Source organism: Amblyraja radiata, chromosome 34 (genome assembly GCF_010909765.2).
Source record: "Amblyraja radiata isolate CabotCenter1 chromosome 34, sAmbRad1.1.pri, whole genome shotgun sequence".
NCBI classification, from domain to species: domain Eukaryota; kingdom Metazoa; phylum Chordata; class Chondrichthyes; order Rajiformes; family Rajidae; genus Amblyraja; species Amblyraja radiata.
Window position 1 is genome coordinate 14,227,170 of NC_045989.1, and position 13,691 is coordinate 14,240,860.

The window sequence follows — 13,691 nt, forward strand, 5'->3', positions numbered from 1 at the left end:
CAACGAGATTTAGTATGCAGCTTCCATCCGATGTCATAACAAACAACTAAAAATTCAGATACCCAGAGAAACATGATTTATAAAAAATATATATATATATTAACGATTTAGACGAGGGAATTAAATGTCACATCTCCACGTTTTGGGATGACACAAAGCTGGGTGGCAGTGTGAGTTGCGAGGAGGGTGCTATGAGGCTGCAGGGTGACTTGGATAGGTTGGGTGAGTGGGCAGATGCAAACCAGATGCAGTATAATGTGGATAAATGTGAGATTATCCACTTTGGTGGCAAGAACAAAAAAAAAGTTAAGATTATTTTAATGGTGTCAGATTAGGAAAACGGGAGGTGCAACAAGTCCTGGGTGTCCTTGTACACCAGTCACTGCAAGTAAGCATTTGATACATCACCCAACCTATCCATGTTCTCCAGAGATGCTGCTTGACCCGCTGAGCTACTCCAGCACTTGGTGCAGTTTTTAGTAACCAGCATTTGCAGTTCCTTATTTATGCATATTACACTCATTTCTGTAACTATGTAAAACGAAACTTGGGAAAGACGACGAGGGTTCTGCAGATACACTCAGAAATTATAAAATAAATTAGGGAATGGGAGAGGCGTTTGCATCATTTTCACTGGCAGAATCGGGGAAAGCACCTTGGAATTTATGGAAAGCGAGAAATGAGCAACCTATAGTAAATAAATAAGTGGTAGCGGAGAAAAGGACGCGAGTAGAATTGGACAGATCCGATGTCTGGGGCTCTGGTGGAGAGGGTACGAGGGTCGGGCCTGTGGGACGGAGCGAGTTCTCTCGGCGAGCCGGGTTCCGCTGGAGGCGGAATCAGGGCATGAAGCGCAGCCTCGGTCTTTCCCGGAACACATCTCGACTCCTCCTGCATACTGTTAGCTGTTGCGGCGCAAGCGGCTTGTGTTTGTATATGTACTTACACGGATTATATGTATTTATACGGTGGATGACGGGCGCGGGTCCGGGCTGGCGCTGGGCGAGGGGTGGACGGTGTGGGGGTTCGGGCCGGGGAGTGGGCGAGGTGGGCCACGGATCGGCCTGATCGGTTACCGCCATGACCTTTTCCCATTACACCAACAGGAGGCCGCCGGTGTGAGGCCCGGCGCGGCCGGTAAACCATGGAGCCTGGGGACTCTGTTCAGGGCGCCTCCGCTTGGCCCAAGGCCGCCGCAGGTAGGACTTGCTGGTGCTCTGCGGGATAATTCTGCATCTTGTCGGCCATGGTGGTGGCAGGAGGATAATAATAATAATAATATCTTTTATTGTCATTATAACTCGTGTCCACAATGCGGGAGACGGCAGGAGGATAACTCGTGTCCACAGTGAGGGAGACGGCAGGAGGATAACTCGTGTCCACAGTGAGGGGGACAAGGTGGGGGTGTTTTGTGACTAGCGGAGTCCCATAGGAACCGGTGCTTGATAACCCTTGCTGCATGTAATGTCCGTGAGTGAGTTGGATGTAGGAGCACCACCAGTAAATTCATCAATGACACAAAGATTGATGTTGACCATCTTTGATGTTGACTGTGTGAGGGGTAGTCGGGACTACAGGGTCATGTCGACGTGCTGGTCTGAGAAATGGCAGATGGAACTTAATCCTGACAGATGTGAGATAATATATTTTGGGAGTACTAATGAGGCTGGGACATGCTCCATGAATGGTAGGGTTTTGAGGAACAAAGGGATGTCCAAAAGTAGACTAGGCGAAAGATCCACAAAGGTGGTAGCACAAGTAGATAATGTGTTTAAAAATACCTATGGGACATCGGCTGCCTTTAATTGGGTCATTGAGTACAACAGCAGAGAGGTTGTTCTCCAACTTTTATATTTGTCAGGTTGAGTACTGCAGGCAGTTATGGTCACCTCATAATAGGAAGGATGTGATAGTGCTGGGGAGTGTGCAGAGGAGTTTCACCAGAATGATGAAACAACAAACTCCAGATGTTGGTTTTCAGGGGGCAACTTTTTCACGCAGAGAGTGGTGAGTACTTGGAATATATGAGCCAAAGCTGGCTGGCAGTGTGAACTGTGAGGAGGATGCTATGAGGATGCAGGGTGACTTGGACAGGTTGGGTGAGTGGGCAGATACATGGCAGATGCAGTTTAATGTGGATAAATGAGATTATCCACTTTGGTGGCAAAAACAGGAAGGCAGATTATTATCTATATGGTGTCAAGTTGGGAAAAGTACAGGATAAGTACAGTGGGACCTGGGGGTCCTTGTTCATCAATCACTGAAAGTAAGCATGCAGGTATAGCAGGCAGTGAAGAAAGTGAATGGCATGTTGGGCTTCATAACAAGAGGAGTTGAGTATAGGATCAAAGAGGTCCACCTGCAGTTGTACACGGCCCTAGTGAGACCACACCTGGAGTATTGTGTGCAATTTTGGTCTCCAAACCTGAGAAAGGATATTCTTGCTATTGAGGGAGTGCAGCGTAGGTTCACGAGGTTAAATCCCGGGATGGCGGGACTGTCATATGTTCATAGATTGGAGCGGCTGGGCTTGTACACTCTGGAGTTTAGAAGGATGAGTGGGTCTCTTATTGAAACATATAAGATTATTAAGGGTTTGGACATGCTAGAGGCAGGAAGCATGTTCTTAATGTCAGTGGTCCAGAACCAGGGGCCATAGTTTAAAAATAAGTGGTAACCCATTTAGAAAGGAGATGAGGAAAAACTTTTTCACACAGAGAGTTGTGAGTGTGTGGAATTCTCAGCCTCAGAGGGCGGTCGAGGCTGGTTCTCTGGATGCTTTCAAGAGAGAGTTAGATAGAGCTCTTCGGGATAGCAGAGTTAAGGGATATGGAGAAAAGGCAGGAACGGGGTACTGATTGTGGATGATTGATCACATTGAATGGCGGTGCTGGTTTGAAGGGCCAAATGGCCTACTTCTGCACCTATTGTCTATTATCTAATATACTGCTGGAGACAGTGAGGGAAGCAGAGTCATTGACAATATTTAAGTGGATTGGTATCTACGGATCGTTGGGCATGGAAATCCATTGGCCAGGTACCGTAGAGTCACACAGCATGGAAATAGGCCCTTTGGCTCAACTTGTCCATGCCGACCAAGATGCCCCATCTAAGCTAGTCCCACCTGTCGGCGTTTGGCCCATATCTCTACACCTTTCCTATGTGTATCTGTCTAAATGTCTCTCAAAATGTTGTTACAGTACCTGTCTTAACTGCCTCCTCTGGCAGCTCATTCCATATACACACTACCCTTTTTGTGAAAAAGGTGCTTCAGATTCCAAATAAATCTTTCCCCTCTCACCTTAAACCTATGTCCCCTGGTTTTTAATTCCCCTATTCTGGATAAAAAACTGTTCCATTCATGTTTTTATATACCTCTACAATGTCACCCCTCAGCCTTATGCACTCCAAATTCTATCTTGCCCAACCTCTTCCTACAACTCAGGCCCTCAGGTCCTGGCAATATTCTTGTAAATCTCCTCTGCACTCTTCCAGCTTAACAGCATTCTTCCTATAGTAGGGTGACCAAACGTGAACACAATACTGCAAGTATAGTCTTGCCAACATCATGAACAACTGCAACATAACAACACAACTTCCATGTTCAATACCCTGACCAATGGCCAATGTTCCAAAAGTCGCCTTAGCCATCCTATCTACAGCACCTGTGACGCCACTTTCAAGGAACTAGTACTTGCAGGTCTGAGTTTTTCTTTGAAGAGGTAACTATGAAAATTGATGAAGAAAGTAGTAGTGGATTTCAGTAAGGCTTTTGGCAAAGCTCCACGTGGCAATTGGTGAAATTATAGATTGCGAAGATGTTGTTTAAGAATACTGCAGGGCATAAATCAGTTGAAAAATTGGGTGGAGCAGTGGCAGATGGAATTTAATCTAGACTGATGTGAGGTAATAAGATTCTTATGACATTATTATCATGGTTTATTATTCTCACATGTACCAAGGTACAGTGAAAAGCTTTGTTTTGCACACCATCCAATCAGATCAGATAATACTATACATAAATATAATCATGTCAAACTCAAGTACAATAGGTAGAGCAAAGGGGAAGATATAGAATACAGAATATAGTTCACAGCATTGCAGTGCATCAGTTTCAGAGACAAAATCCAATGTACACAATGGGGTAGAGATGTATTGGGCAGTACTCTGGATTATGGAAGGACCATTCAGAAGTTTGATAACAGAGGGGAAGAAGCTGTTCCAGAGTCTGTGGTGCACACTTTCTGAATGACTTGCTGTGCAGCATACTTGCCTCTGTGGAACAGGCGGATGGGCACCCAAAACCCTCCACATCTCAAATCTGTAACCTCTTGCCATTTATACTTTGTTTTATTTTTTCTGCCAAACTGGACAATGTCACATTTTCCCACATTTTTACCAGATGTTTGCCCATGCATTTCCCCTATTTAATCTCTTCATAAGCTCCTTGCCTTCTCGCAATTTGCTTTCCAACTTCTGTGTCTTCAGTAAATTTACCAAGCAAGCCATTGGTGCCCTAATCCAGCTCTACGTAACCAGGCAGCAGTGTAAATGCTGCAATGCACACACTGTTCTGCGCTTAATAATTAACCAAAGAGAAATAGATTTTAATTTTGAACACGAAAGGGCTTATGCTGACAAATTTGCTTGTTGCTTGAATTATAAGGTGGGTGAGGATTGCGTGATGCTAATCATTTCCCACTCTGCTCCTTCCTGTGTCTCAGGTCTCAGCGAAAGCATTACAGAGTTTGAGAGCTCTGGCGAGTTATCGTGTGTGAATCAGGAGACAGTGGAAAAGCTGACAGAAGGATTAATATCTCACTACCTCCCCGATCTAAAGCAATTGAAAAATGCCCTGCAGGAACTGACGTATGTCTATGAAAGTATTTATGCTCGGGTATTGATTAATTATTGATTGTTTTGCTATTTACTTAGCAAGTGTACTTTTTTATGAGGAATTAGCTGAGAGGCAATCTGGTGACAAATTGAAATATTCTGCTTTTCTGCAGCTTTTATGTGCCATTAGTTCTCATTCTGTTTGATCAGATCAATATTATAGATGGGAACAGAAGCAAGGTGGTTAAATCACAGGACCGGTGATCCAGAGAGCTTAAGATTCCGGTCCTGAGCCAGCTCTTACTGTGGTTACTGGGAATTTAAATTCATTGAAATAAATACTCCACACCTAAAGTGTCTTTATTTGTGATCACGATCAAACAAATTGACATTTTAAAATAATGTACGTTTCACAAGTATTGTTGAGGGAAGGGAACCTGTCTCTCTGGGTTTGGGCCTGCCCTGACATGTTTCCCATGTGCACTCTAACCTGGCCTGGCAAGTGTTCTGCTGCACTAACCCATTATGGCAAAAACAAAAGGAGAATTAAACAAGCAGAACCACCAGATAATGACCAAAGCACATTGAGTACTGCACTGTGGAAGAAATCTCCCTGTACGGCGCAGCAGTGGTTCAAGACAGTAGCTTGTCACTTGTACAATTTTGCAGATGAGTAATAAATGCTGACCTTGCCAGTATCAACTATAATGAGAACTGAATAAAGTTGCATGACAATATGTGATGTCCACGCTGCCCTTCCCTCATCCTTCGAAGGAGAGGGTTCCCAAGATCACCCACCTGAGGAAAAAAAATATTGCTGCCTCTGTCTTAAATGGTTGATCCCCTTTTAAAATTGTGACCTGATTCTAGATTATTTTACGAAAGGAAAGTTGCATGACTAATTGATTTTTGCCTAAATCAGTATTAAAATTACATTGGATGTTTTTTCCATACAGATAATTCCAGTGGGAATGTTATTTGCCATTTACACAGGCTCCACAAATGGATAAAAGTACCAAGGAAAAACTATGACTTTGCTTTCAGTGTCCTTTTGGCTTTATAGTCCTCCACGTTTCAGAATCTCGAGCTATCCCCAAAAGATGTCATCCCCATATCAATTGGGTTGAGCCTCACTCAGCAAGTGACAAACATACAAGTTAGATGCAGAAGTAGGCCCAGGCGCAAGAGCCTGCTCCACCATTTAATAAGGTCACAGCTGATCGTACTGTAACTTCACCTCTATGTTTCTGTCCATTTATGGTTCTCTTACTTTTAATCAAATGTTTGTCTAGCGCTACATTAAAAATGTTCAAAGATAGATGGGTGACGTTTGTGGGCAAATATCTGGAAAATGGTTTATAAGATGAGGAAATGTGATGTCCACGCTGCCCTTCCCTCATCCTTCGAAGGAGAGGGTTCCCAAGATCACCCACCTGAGGAAAAAAAATATTGCTGCCTCTGTCTTAAATGGTTGATCCCCTTTTAAAATTGTGACCTGATTCTAGATTATTTTACGAAAGGAAACATACATTCCACATCCATCCTGTTGATCCCTCAGGGTCATGTATGTTTCAATCAAGACCACTCTTCCAAGCTGAAGCAGATACAAGCCTAGCAAGTTCAACCGTTACTCTTAAGATTAATTGCTGATTCTTGCTATCAATCTAGTAAACTTCTGATCTGCTTACAATGCATTTGTGCCCTTCCTTAAAAAAGGACGACAATATATACACAGTACACCACATACAATCTCACCAATGTCTTATATGTTTAGTATACACCCTAACTTTTGTGTTCAATTGCCATAAAAATAAATAAATAATAATCTTGTTAACCTTCCTGATTAGCATCAATATGTACCCTAAGCTTTTGTGAATTATATTCAAGGACATCCAACTCCCTCTGACTCAGTCTCGCATCTTGCACATATTCTGCTTTCCTTCCTGCCAATATGGACAAATACACATTTTGCTGTAAAACACCTATCTGTGTCCCTTTCCATCTCCTTATGACCACTTCACAACTTACCTTCTTGCCTGCCTTTGGCAAAAGCTGATCTCACCCTGTTAGTTTCTGCATTTATCTCAGCTACACACAGACAGGAGCTTAACAAGAAGCACCATTTGTTCATGGGAACCATTGAGTCCACATCCTCTTTTTCTCTTGGTGTTTCAATCATGCTCAAGTACCACAGATACTCTGCATAAAGAAACCTCTCATCTCAGTCCAAAATAGTCTTACCCTGACCTCAATCTTTGGTGCTCCACAGCTTGATGATGCAGAAACCTCTCCTGAATATCGATAAGAAGGAGCTAGATATTGCCTTGAGGATGTGAGGTATAGTATCAGCATCAATGGTGCCATTGTGGAAATGGTCGAGTGCTTCAAGTTCCTAGTTGTAAATTTCACCCACAATTTGCCCTGGACCAACCACATTAAAGCTATGACCCAAAAATGGCAGCATCGCCATTTCCTCCTCAGGAGACAAAAGAAGTTTGTCATGTCTCCAACAATTTGTACCAACTTCTACTCATGCACTCTAGAAAGCATATTATTGAGTTGCATCATAGCTTGGCTTGGGAACAGCTCTGCCAAAAAATATAAGAAATTGCAGAGAATTGTGATGTAGCCCAGTCCATCACTTAGACCAGCCTCCCCACCATGGACTCCATATACACTTGTATTGCTTTGGGAAAGGAGCCAACGTAATGGAGAGCCATTTTCACCCTGGTTATTCCCTCTGTTCCCTTCTCCCGTCAGGTGGAAGATAAATAGGTTTGATGGCCCATACCACCAGATTCGGCAACAGCTTCTTCCTTGCTGTTATCAGACTACTGATTGATCTGCTCATGAACTAGGGTTTAGTCCCAATCTTCCAAACTCATTGTGGACGTTGGATTTTTTTTCTCTGTAACTAACGCTACAATTCTGCATCACTAAATCTGCACTCTTGTGTTTTTCTCTTTGCACGACCTGTTGTACTTGTTGTACGGCTTGATTGTACTCGTGTATTATTTGATTTAACGGGATATCATGCAATCAAAGCTTGTCGCTGTATCATGGTAAACCTAACAATAATAAACCTGTACCAATACAAGTAGATCCCTCTCAGAATCTTGTGCAACTCGGAGGTCAGTTCTTAACCTTCTTAACTCCCCTGACCATTGGCCAAACTTGCCAGTCTTTCATAGTACAGCCTCTGTATTACAGAAAATAATCCAGGGATTCTCCACGACTCTGATTACAATACGTACATCTTTCCTTGGGTGCAGAGATGAAAACCACACGGTGCTCCCCAAAACTCTATACAATCTTAGAAGTCTTCTCACTTTTGAACTCCACTCCCATGTGGCAGAGATCGTTCATCATTTATCTCTCCCTGTTGCTGGACCTGAATGTTCACCAGCACCCAGCACTCTAAACCCACGTTTACAGTTTCCCAGCTTTTAAAAAGGATTCTGCTTTCCTGCCCTGTCTACCAAGCTTTGCATTGCCTGCATTATGTTTAATTTGTCACCTTCAGCATTTCTACATAGAACCAATGCTCTTCTGGCAAATATGTAAATTGGAAGATTGCAAGTATAATGAAAGTGTCGGGGGACTTTATATAGTCAGCTCAAAGGTGCACCAATCTCATCCATCAGAGAGGTTAAAGTGAAGAATAAGGGAATTGCAAAGATGTGATGTGACTGAGTAATGATGTGGTGTAAACCTGCAAATACTATAAAAGATTAGAAATAAAGTATGATGTTTGATATTAGCAATTGGAATAAAGGGAAGCAGACTCACTGCAGAGAAAATCTAACAGTTCATTAAGCCTAGAACAGACTGCAAGAGGGTCATAGCTGGGGTAATTTAGGGGTCGAGAGTATGTGTCACGGGGGAACATGGAGGGAAGGCAAGTGTGTCTGACCGTATGCAGGTGATTGTGAATGACTTGCTGTGATGTTGAGTCTTGCTGAGTGTCAGTGTTCCAGTCTGTTTCTCTGAAAATCCTAGGAGGAACATAGCTTTTCGGTGGAAATCGATGCATGTTGTATGAAATGGAGCTGAGAATAGCGATGAACTTGGTCACTTTTTAAAACTCTTTGTATTTTATCTGTTCTAGACAGAATCAGGTGGTACTATTGGACACCCTGGAGCAACAGATTGCTAAATTCCGCGAGTGTCATTTGGTGCTGGATATTAATGCACTAGTAAGTACAATTTTAATGCTGCTAAATTATAGCTGCTAAATTTGTTTAAGATAATTATAAGCAGTTAAATAAGGGGTGGGAATTAATAAGCTTTGGCTTCTTCCTGCTCCTTTTCAGACACGTGCGATTTCATTTATTTATAAATATTGTTTATGACACTTTATAAATATTCTTGTTTTGTTTTTTTTTTGTTTTTTGTATGCTGTTTCACACTTGCTTTTTATTCTTTTATTCCGCTCGAAATAAAGAATTAAATAAATAATAATAAAAATAAATAGATAAATGCAGGCTGATTAAAGGATGAAAAGGCAGCACAAAGTTTCAACTGGCATCAGAATCGCATTCTCTCAGCAAAGGAAAGGCCTTTCATCTCCAAGTGCTGCTGCCAGCTCTTTGGTGGGATGGGGGCTGATTTTTAGGAGGCAGGCTACTGATTTACATGACCGTGGGGAGGGGCAACTGATTTTAGTAACAATGCTGTGATTGTTGCTTGGCATATAATCAGATCAAGGAAATGTGACTCTTGTAACATTTGATAATTAAGGACTGGATGCCATTTGAACAGAAAATACAAAAAGGCATTGATTTGCCATGATGGGAATGTGGTGAAAGTCCACTAGACTGGTTCCAGGGAAAGCGAGTTTGTCATTTGAGGAAAAGTTGAATACTCGGTTCTGAGTTTGGAGGAATCTGAGATGATTTATTTGAAATGTAAATATCTTTCAGGACTCTATAGGCTAGATGCAAGGGGGACTATTTCTACAGCAGAAGAGTTCAGGATTGGGGTCACAGCTCAGAGCGGCAGAGAGGCCACATTGGACTGAGATAGGAGAAAGTTCTTCACTTGGGAGGCGATGAATCTTTGCAATTCAATACAACAGAGGACGTCATTGAGTTTATTCAAAAAGGATAACAATGAATTCCCTTAATATCCAGAAAACTGTGGAGAGAGTGTAGGTAAGTGATATTAAAGTAAAGAATAACCATGGTATTAATGAATGACAAGAATAGAGAACTCACTGCTAGTTGTTACTTTTGTATTCCTGGTAATGAATAAGGCAGAGCCTGTCTGCACTACCTCATTAACCTGCTGCAAAATAGGTTACCACCTATATATTTTAATGGTTTTACCTTGCATCAGTAGTTAGCAGGTCAGTTATGATAGATATTGAAATGTGGTGAACTGGTGAGACATTGGCTGCTGTTCACAGAAAGATACAGCATGGAAACAGGCTCTTCAACCCACCGAGTCCATGCCGACCATTGATCACCTGTTCACTCTATGTTATCCCACTAATCATCTGCCTACTCTCCAGACATATCAGAGTTCCACTTGGTTGTGGGAGGGCTTCTTTAACTTGTACACATTCTTAACTCAGCCTATGGCTAACAATATTAGATGGATATGTTTCTCAGTGATTACGTCATCTATTCACTACTTCGGTACACCTAACAATAAATGAAACTATTTTCCTGCAGTTCACAGAGGCCAAATGTTACCATGATAAACTGGTGAACATTCGCAGGGAAATGGTCACGTTGCATGAAAAGACATCAAGACTAAAGGTATGGACCCCATGACTCTAACTGGGGTATCTGAGCCATCTCTGACAAATCTGTACCTTATATGCGTCATTCTGAATCCTAAGAAATTTGCATAACTTTGCTTTCTCTGCATCATCTATAGCTTATTGTCCAAAATTGTTGCCAGCAGTGATTCCCATTCCTGGGCTGGAATGGGCTGAGGATTTGAGTGCTTCCACTCCAGCTGATTGTTTTTCAACCCAGATGCTGGGTTGAGTATGGAATCTCCACTGGCACCATGGCCACATTCCATTACTTGTCCCCAGTCCTACTTCAGTTGGTTGTCATTGTGATGCTTGCAGCAACCGAACACAGTTCGTATTCCTCAGTGCTTTGCTTGCTTGCGGCAGGAGCAATGGGAGCAGAAACATCGAAAACACAACTGCTAAGGCAGAGAAACAGAGCTAATGGTTTAGATTGATGGTCTTCGTTGCACGTCTGTGACCTGTAGTCACGTCTGAACCATTAATTCTGTTTTTCTTGCTGCCTCACTTGCTGAATGGTTCCAGCAGCTGGAACCATAATACTTTCGAGATCTGCAGGATTTAACTTTTCATAGATTGACATTTTCAGCTCGAGGACACTGTTTGGCATGTTGTATGCGTGCTGACAAAGTCTGTTCTGAGAGTCCTCCACATTAGGTGTCTTGGGTCAATTACTTAGATTTTTTTAGCTCACTGTTGTACACATTCTGCTGGCACTGAGCATCCCAGCAACTCTGAAGGGAGATTTTCTGTTGATAGGTTGATAGTGTCAGGGTGAACTTGGCGTCAGGTCTTGATGGAGAACACTTGTAATGATGAGTGATTTTCCAGTTTTAGACCTGGAGGTTGTGGAGGAAGCTAATCTCTCAGGCAGCCCCTGTCCTTGGCATTCACTGAGCCCTTTGCTAATCCATGGTAACTCCATGCACTGAGTCCTGGTGAATGATTTGAGACATTTTAAACCTTGTGTAGCAGCACCAGACGTGGTGAATAAACAGTTGCTTTATTTAAGTGTTACATGTAAGTTTGGTCCACTAACATAATTGTCATTGCTGCTGTAGCTGAGCGAGGGTGTTGTCTCGAGCTCAGCTACCTGTTGACCCGGGTGATCTCAAGGTGAGTTATGCTTCTGTAGCAGGACACTCCCCTTAGCCCCTGACGTCACATGACGGCCTTTGTAGCTACTGACGAGGGTTCGACCATAAGTCGTCTGTGTATCAGCTGACGCCACACTTGTGTTATTTCCATTGACAGTACAGTTTGTTGCTCACTCCTTCCATCATTTGGTACTTTTATTGTTTTTTTACTCTCTTGCATGTTGTTGTTGTTGCTGGCAATTCTGGCTTTTATTGCCATCCTTACCTGACTTCAAGAGGTGGTGGTGAGCCACTGCAGCCAGTGCGGTACTCAGTGTTGGGAAAGTTTTAAATTACGAGAAGCTAAAAGCTGTGGAGGAGCAGAAAGGTTTGGGAGGTTCAAAACTGGTGGCCAGATGCAAGATCAAATGAAAAGATCACTGGTTGCTACAATTTTTCTATTCCCAAATACTTGGAAGTAACTGACTGAGCACAGTTGGTGAGTTCCAGTTATCACAGGTGCTGCTTCCCCCTCAGTTGGTTAGAATCTTTCTTCAAGGTGTATTCTGAAATATTATGAACTTTGGCCATTATGTCATTTATATTGATCAATTTGCAGCACTTTATTAACTTTTGCACCTTCTCGGTTCTTATTGGATTTATGAATGGCTTCATTTTGCGCCTGGCTTTCTTTCTCTGTGTTGCCCAAGCAGAGTGTCTCTGCAGCCTTTAAATTGTGTTTTGGAGCTTTGTGCTGTGCTTGATTCTGCCTTTTCATGTCGGCTCCATCTCCCCGTCCATGGGGAATCGTCTTCTGGGTCTTGATGGATCAGGTTCAGCTTTTGCGTGGTTTCTCCTTTGTTTGCAGAAACGAGCTTTAAAACTTCAGCAGCAGAGACGGAAGGATGAGCTGGAACATGAGCAGCGGCGGGAGAAGGAACTTGAGCGTGAGCGGCAGCTGATTGCCAAACCTGCCAAGCTTGTCTAGGCAGCCAGTGTCACAGCTGCAAGATTGAACATGAACGATGGAATCTCTGCCATTGGAAGACATCACAATCCATGATGGTTCGGAGCAGAGTGCTATGAATACTAACCTTCGGTTTATCCGCCGTGATTAACTCAGTACAAACTACTGGAAATTGAAACGCACTTTTTAAGAATGTGTTTATAGGAGATTTTCACCGGAGCTGCCAGTTGTGGCTACAATGCTACAATGTTTTAACCAGGGCTCGAAATTCAGGTTCCACTGTAGGAGTGAGGTCTTGTACTGGTATTGCATGGCTAGCATTGCCCTGAAACAGAACATTGCTCAGGGATTCTTCCAGGTTATTTGTTGTGAGGACTGGAATCCTGTGAACACTTCCCTGACTGAGCTCTCTGCAGTAGACCATTGCTTGTCACGGTCAAAATAGGACGTATAGTCGAGGAAAGCCAGACTAAATTTGTTATATTATGTTAGTTCTAAGTTGTAAGATGACGAACAAGGCTGCTGCATCACCATCACCATCTTCCAGGATATTGATTGGGCCTTGCAGAATCCCAAGCTGGATGAAAATATTTAAAGCAGTAATTAAACTTTGTGAGTAAGGGGCTGGGTTTTGTTTGGAGATTTTGCCCCATCATGAAGCACAGTTCCAAATTTAAATAATGTGCTTGGCGATTAGTTATAACACAGGTTTGTGAGCTCAGGTATTTGATGCTTGTCGATATGAGGAAGGTGACCTTTCAGTGTCAGAAAAAACGGATGCAGAGGTTTCACTTTGGACTAAACGATTCACACTGCTTTATGCTCCCTGCTCATTGTCACGTCTGTCTCCTAACTAATAAATTGTAATGTTCTCAGCTTGTTTCATTTTTAAGTTTTGGTTTCAATTGTTGGCAGCTTTAACCAACTGAACCAGTTGGACAATCCAATGCAATTGATTGGATTTTAGTACAACAGGGAAGTTACTTCCACTGTTAATAAAATGTTTTAAAGAAGTTGTAAATATTTAATTCCACTGCAGGCTCCTCTC

At 42.6% G+C, this 13,691-nt stretch overlaps 1 protein-coding gene across 3 annotated transcripts; it reads left to right on the forward strand.

The window, feature by feature from the left end:
- Positions 1–632: 632 nt before the first annotated feature.
- bloc1s6 (biogenesis of lysosomal organelles complex 1 subunit 6) lies at positions 633–13,656 on the forward strand. Of its 3 annotated transcripts, none has more exons than XM_033050704.1 (6): positions 633–693; positions 1,107–1,199; positions 4,725–4,869; positions 8,945–9,032; positions 10,512–10,598; positions 12,545–13,656. In XM_033050704.1, the coding sequence occupies exons 2-6, from the start codon at positions 1,145–1,147 to the stop codon at positions 12,662–12,664; spliced, it is 495 nt and encodes a 164-aa protein (XP_032906595.1). In that variant the 5' UTR covers positions 633–693; positions 1,107–1,144; the 3' UTR covers positions 12,665–13,656. The 3 variants fall into 3 exon arrangements, with proteins under 3 accessions (XP_032906595.1, XP_032906594.1, XP_032906592.1); XM_033050703.1 differs by having other exon boundaries at positions 644–772; XM_033050701.1 differs by lacking the exon at positions 633–693 and adding an exon at positions 779–938.
- The last annotated feature ends 35 nt before the right edge of the window (positions 13,657–13,691 follow it).

What these genes read in the sequence shown, in the direction of transcription:
- bloc1s6 (XM_033050704.1), top strand. Translation starts at nt 1,145, where the DNA reads ATGGAGCCTGGGGACTCTGTTCAGGGCGCCTCCGCTTGGCCCAAGGCC. An exon ending in TTGGCCCAAGGCCGCCGCAG is followed by an intron (nt 1,200 to 4,724) that starts GTAGGACTTGCT and finishes CCTGTGTCTCAG; the next exon opens with GTCTCAGCGAAAGCATTACA. An exon ending in AAAAGACATCAAGACTAAAG is followed by an intron (nt 10,599 to 12,544) that starts GTATGGACCCCA and finishes CTTTGTTTGCAG; the next exon opens with AAACGAGCTTTAAAACTTCA.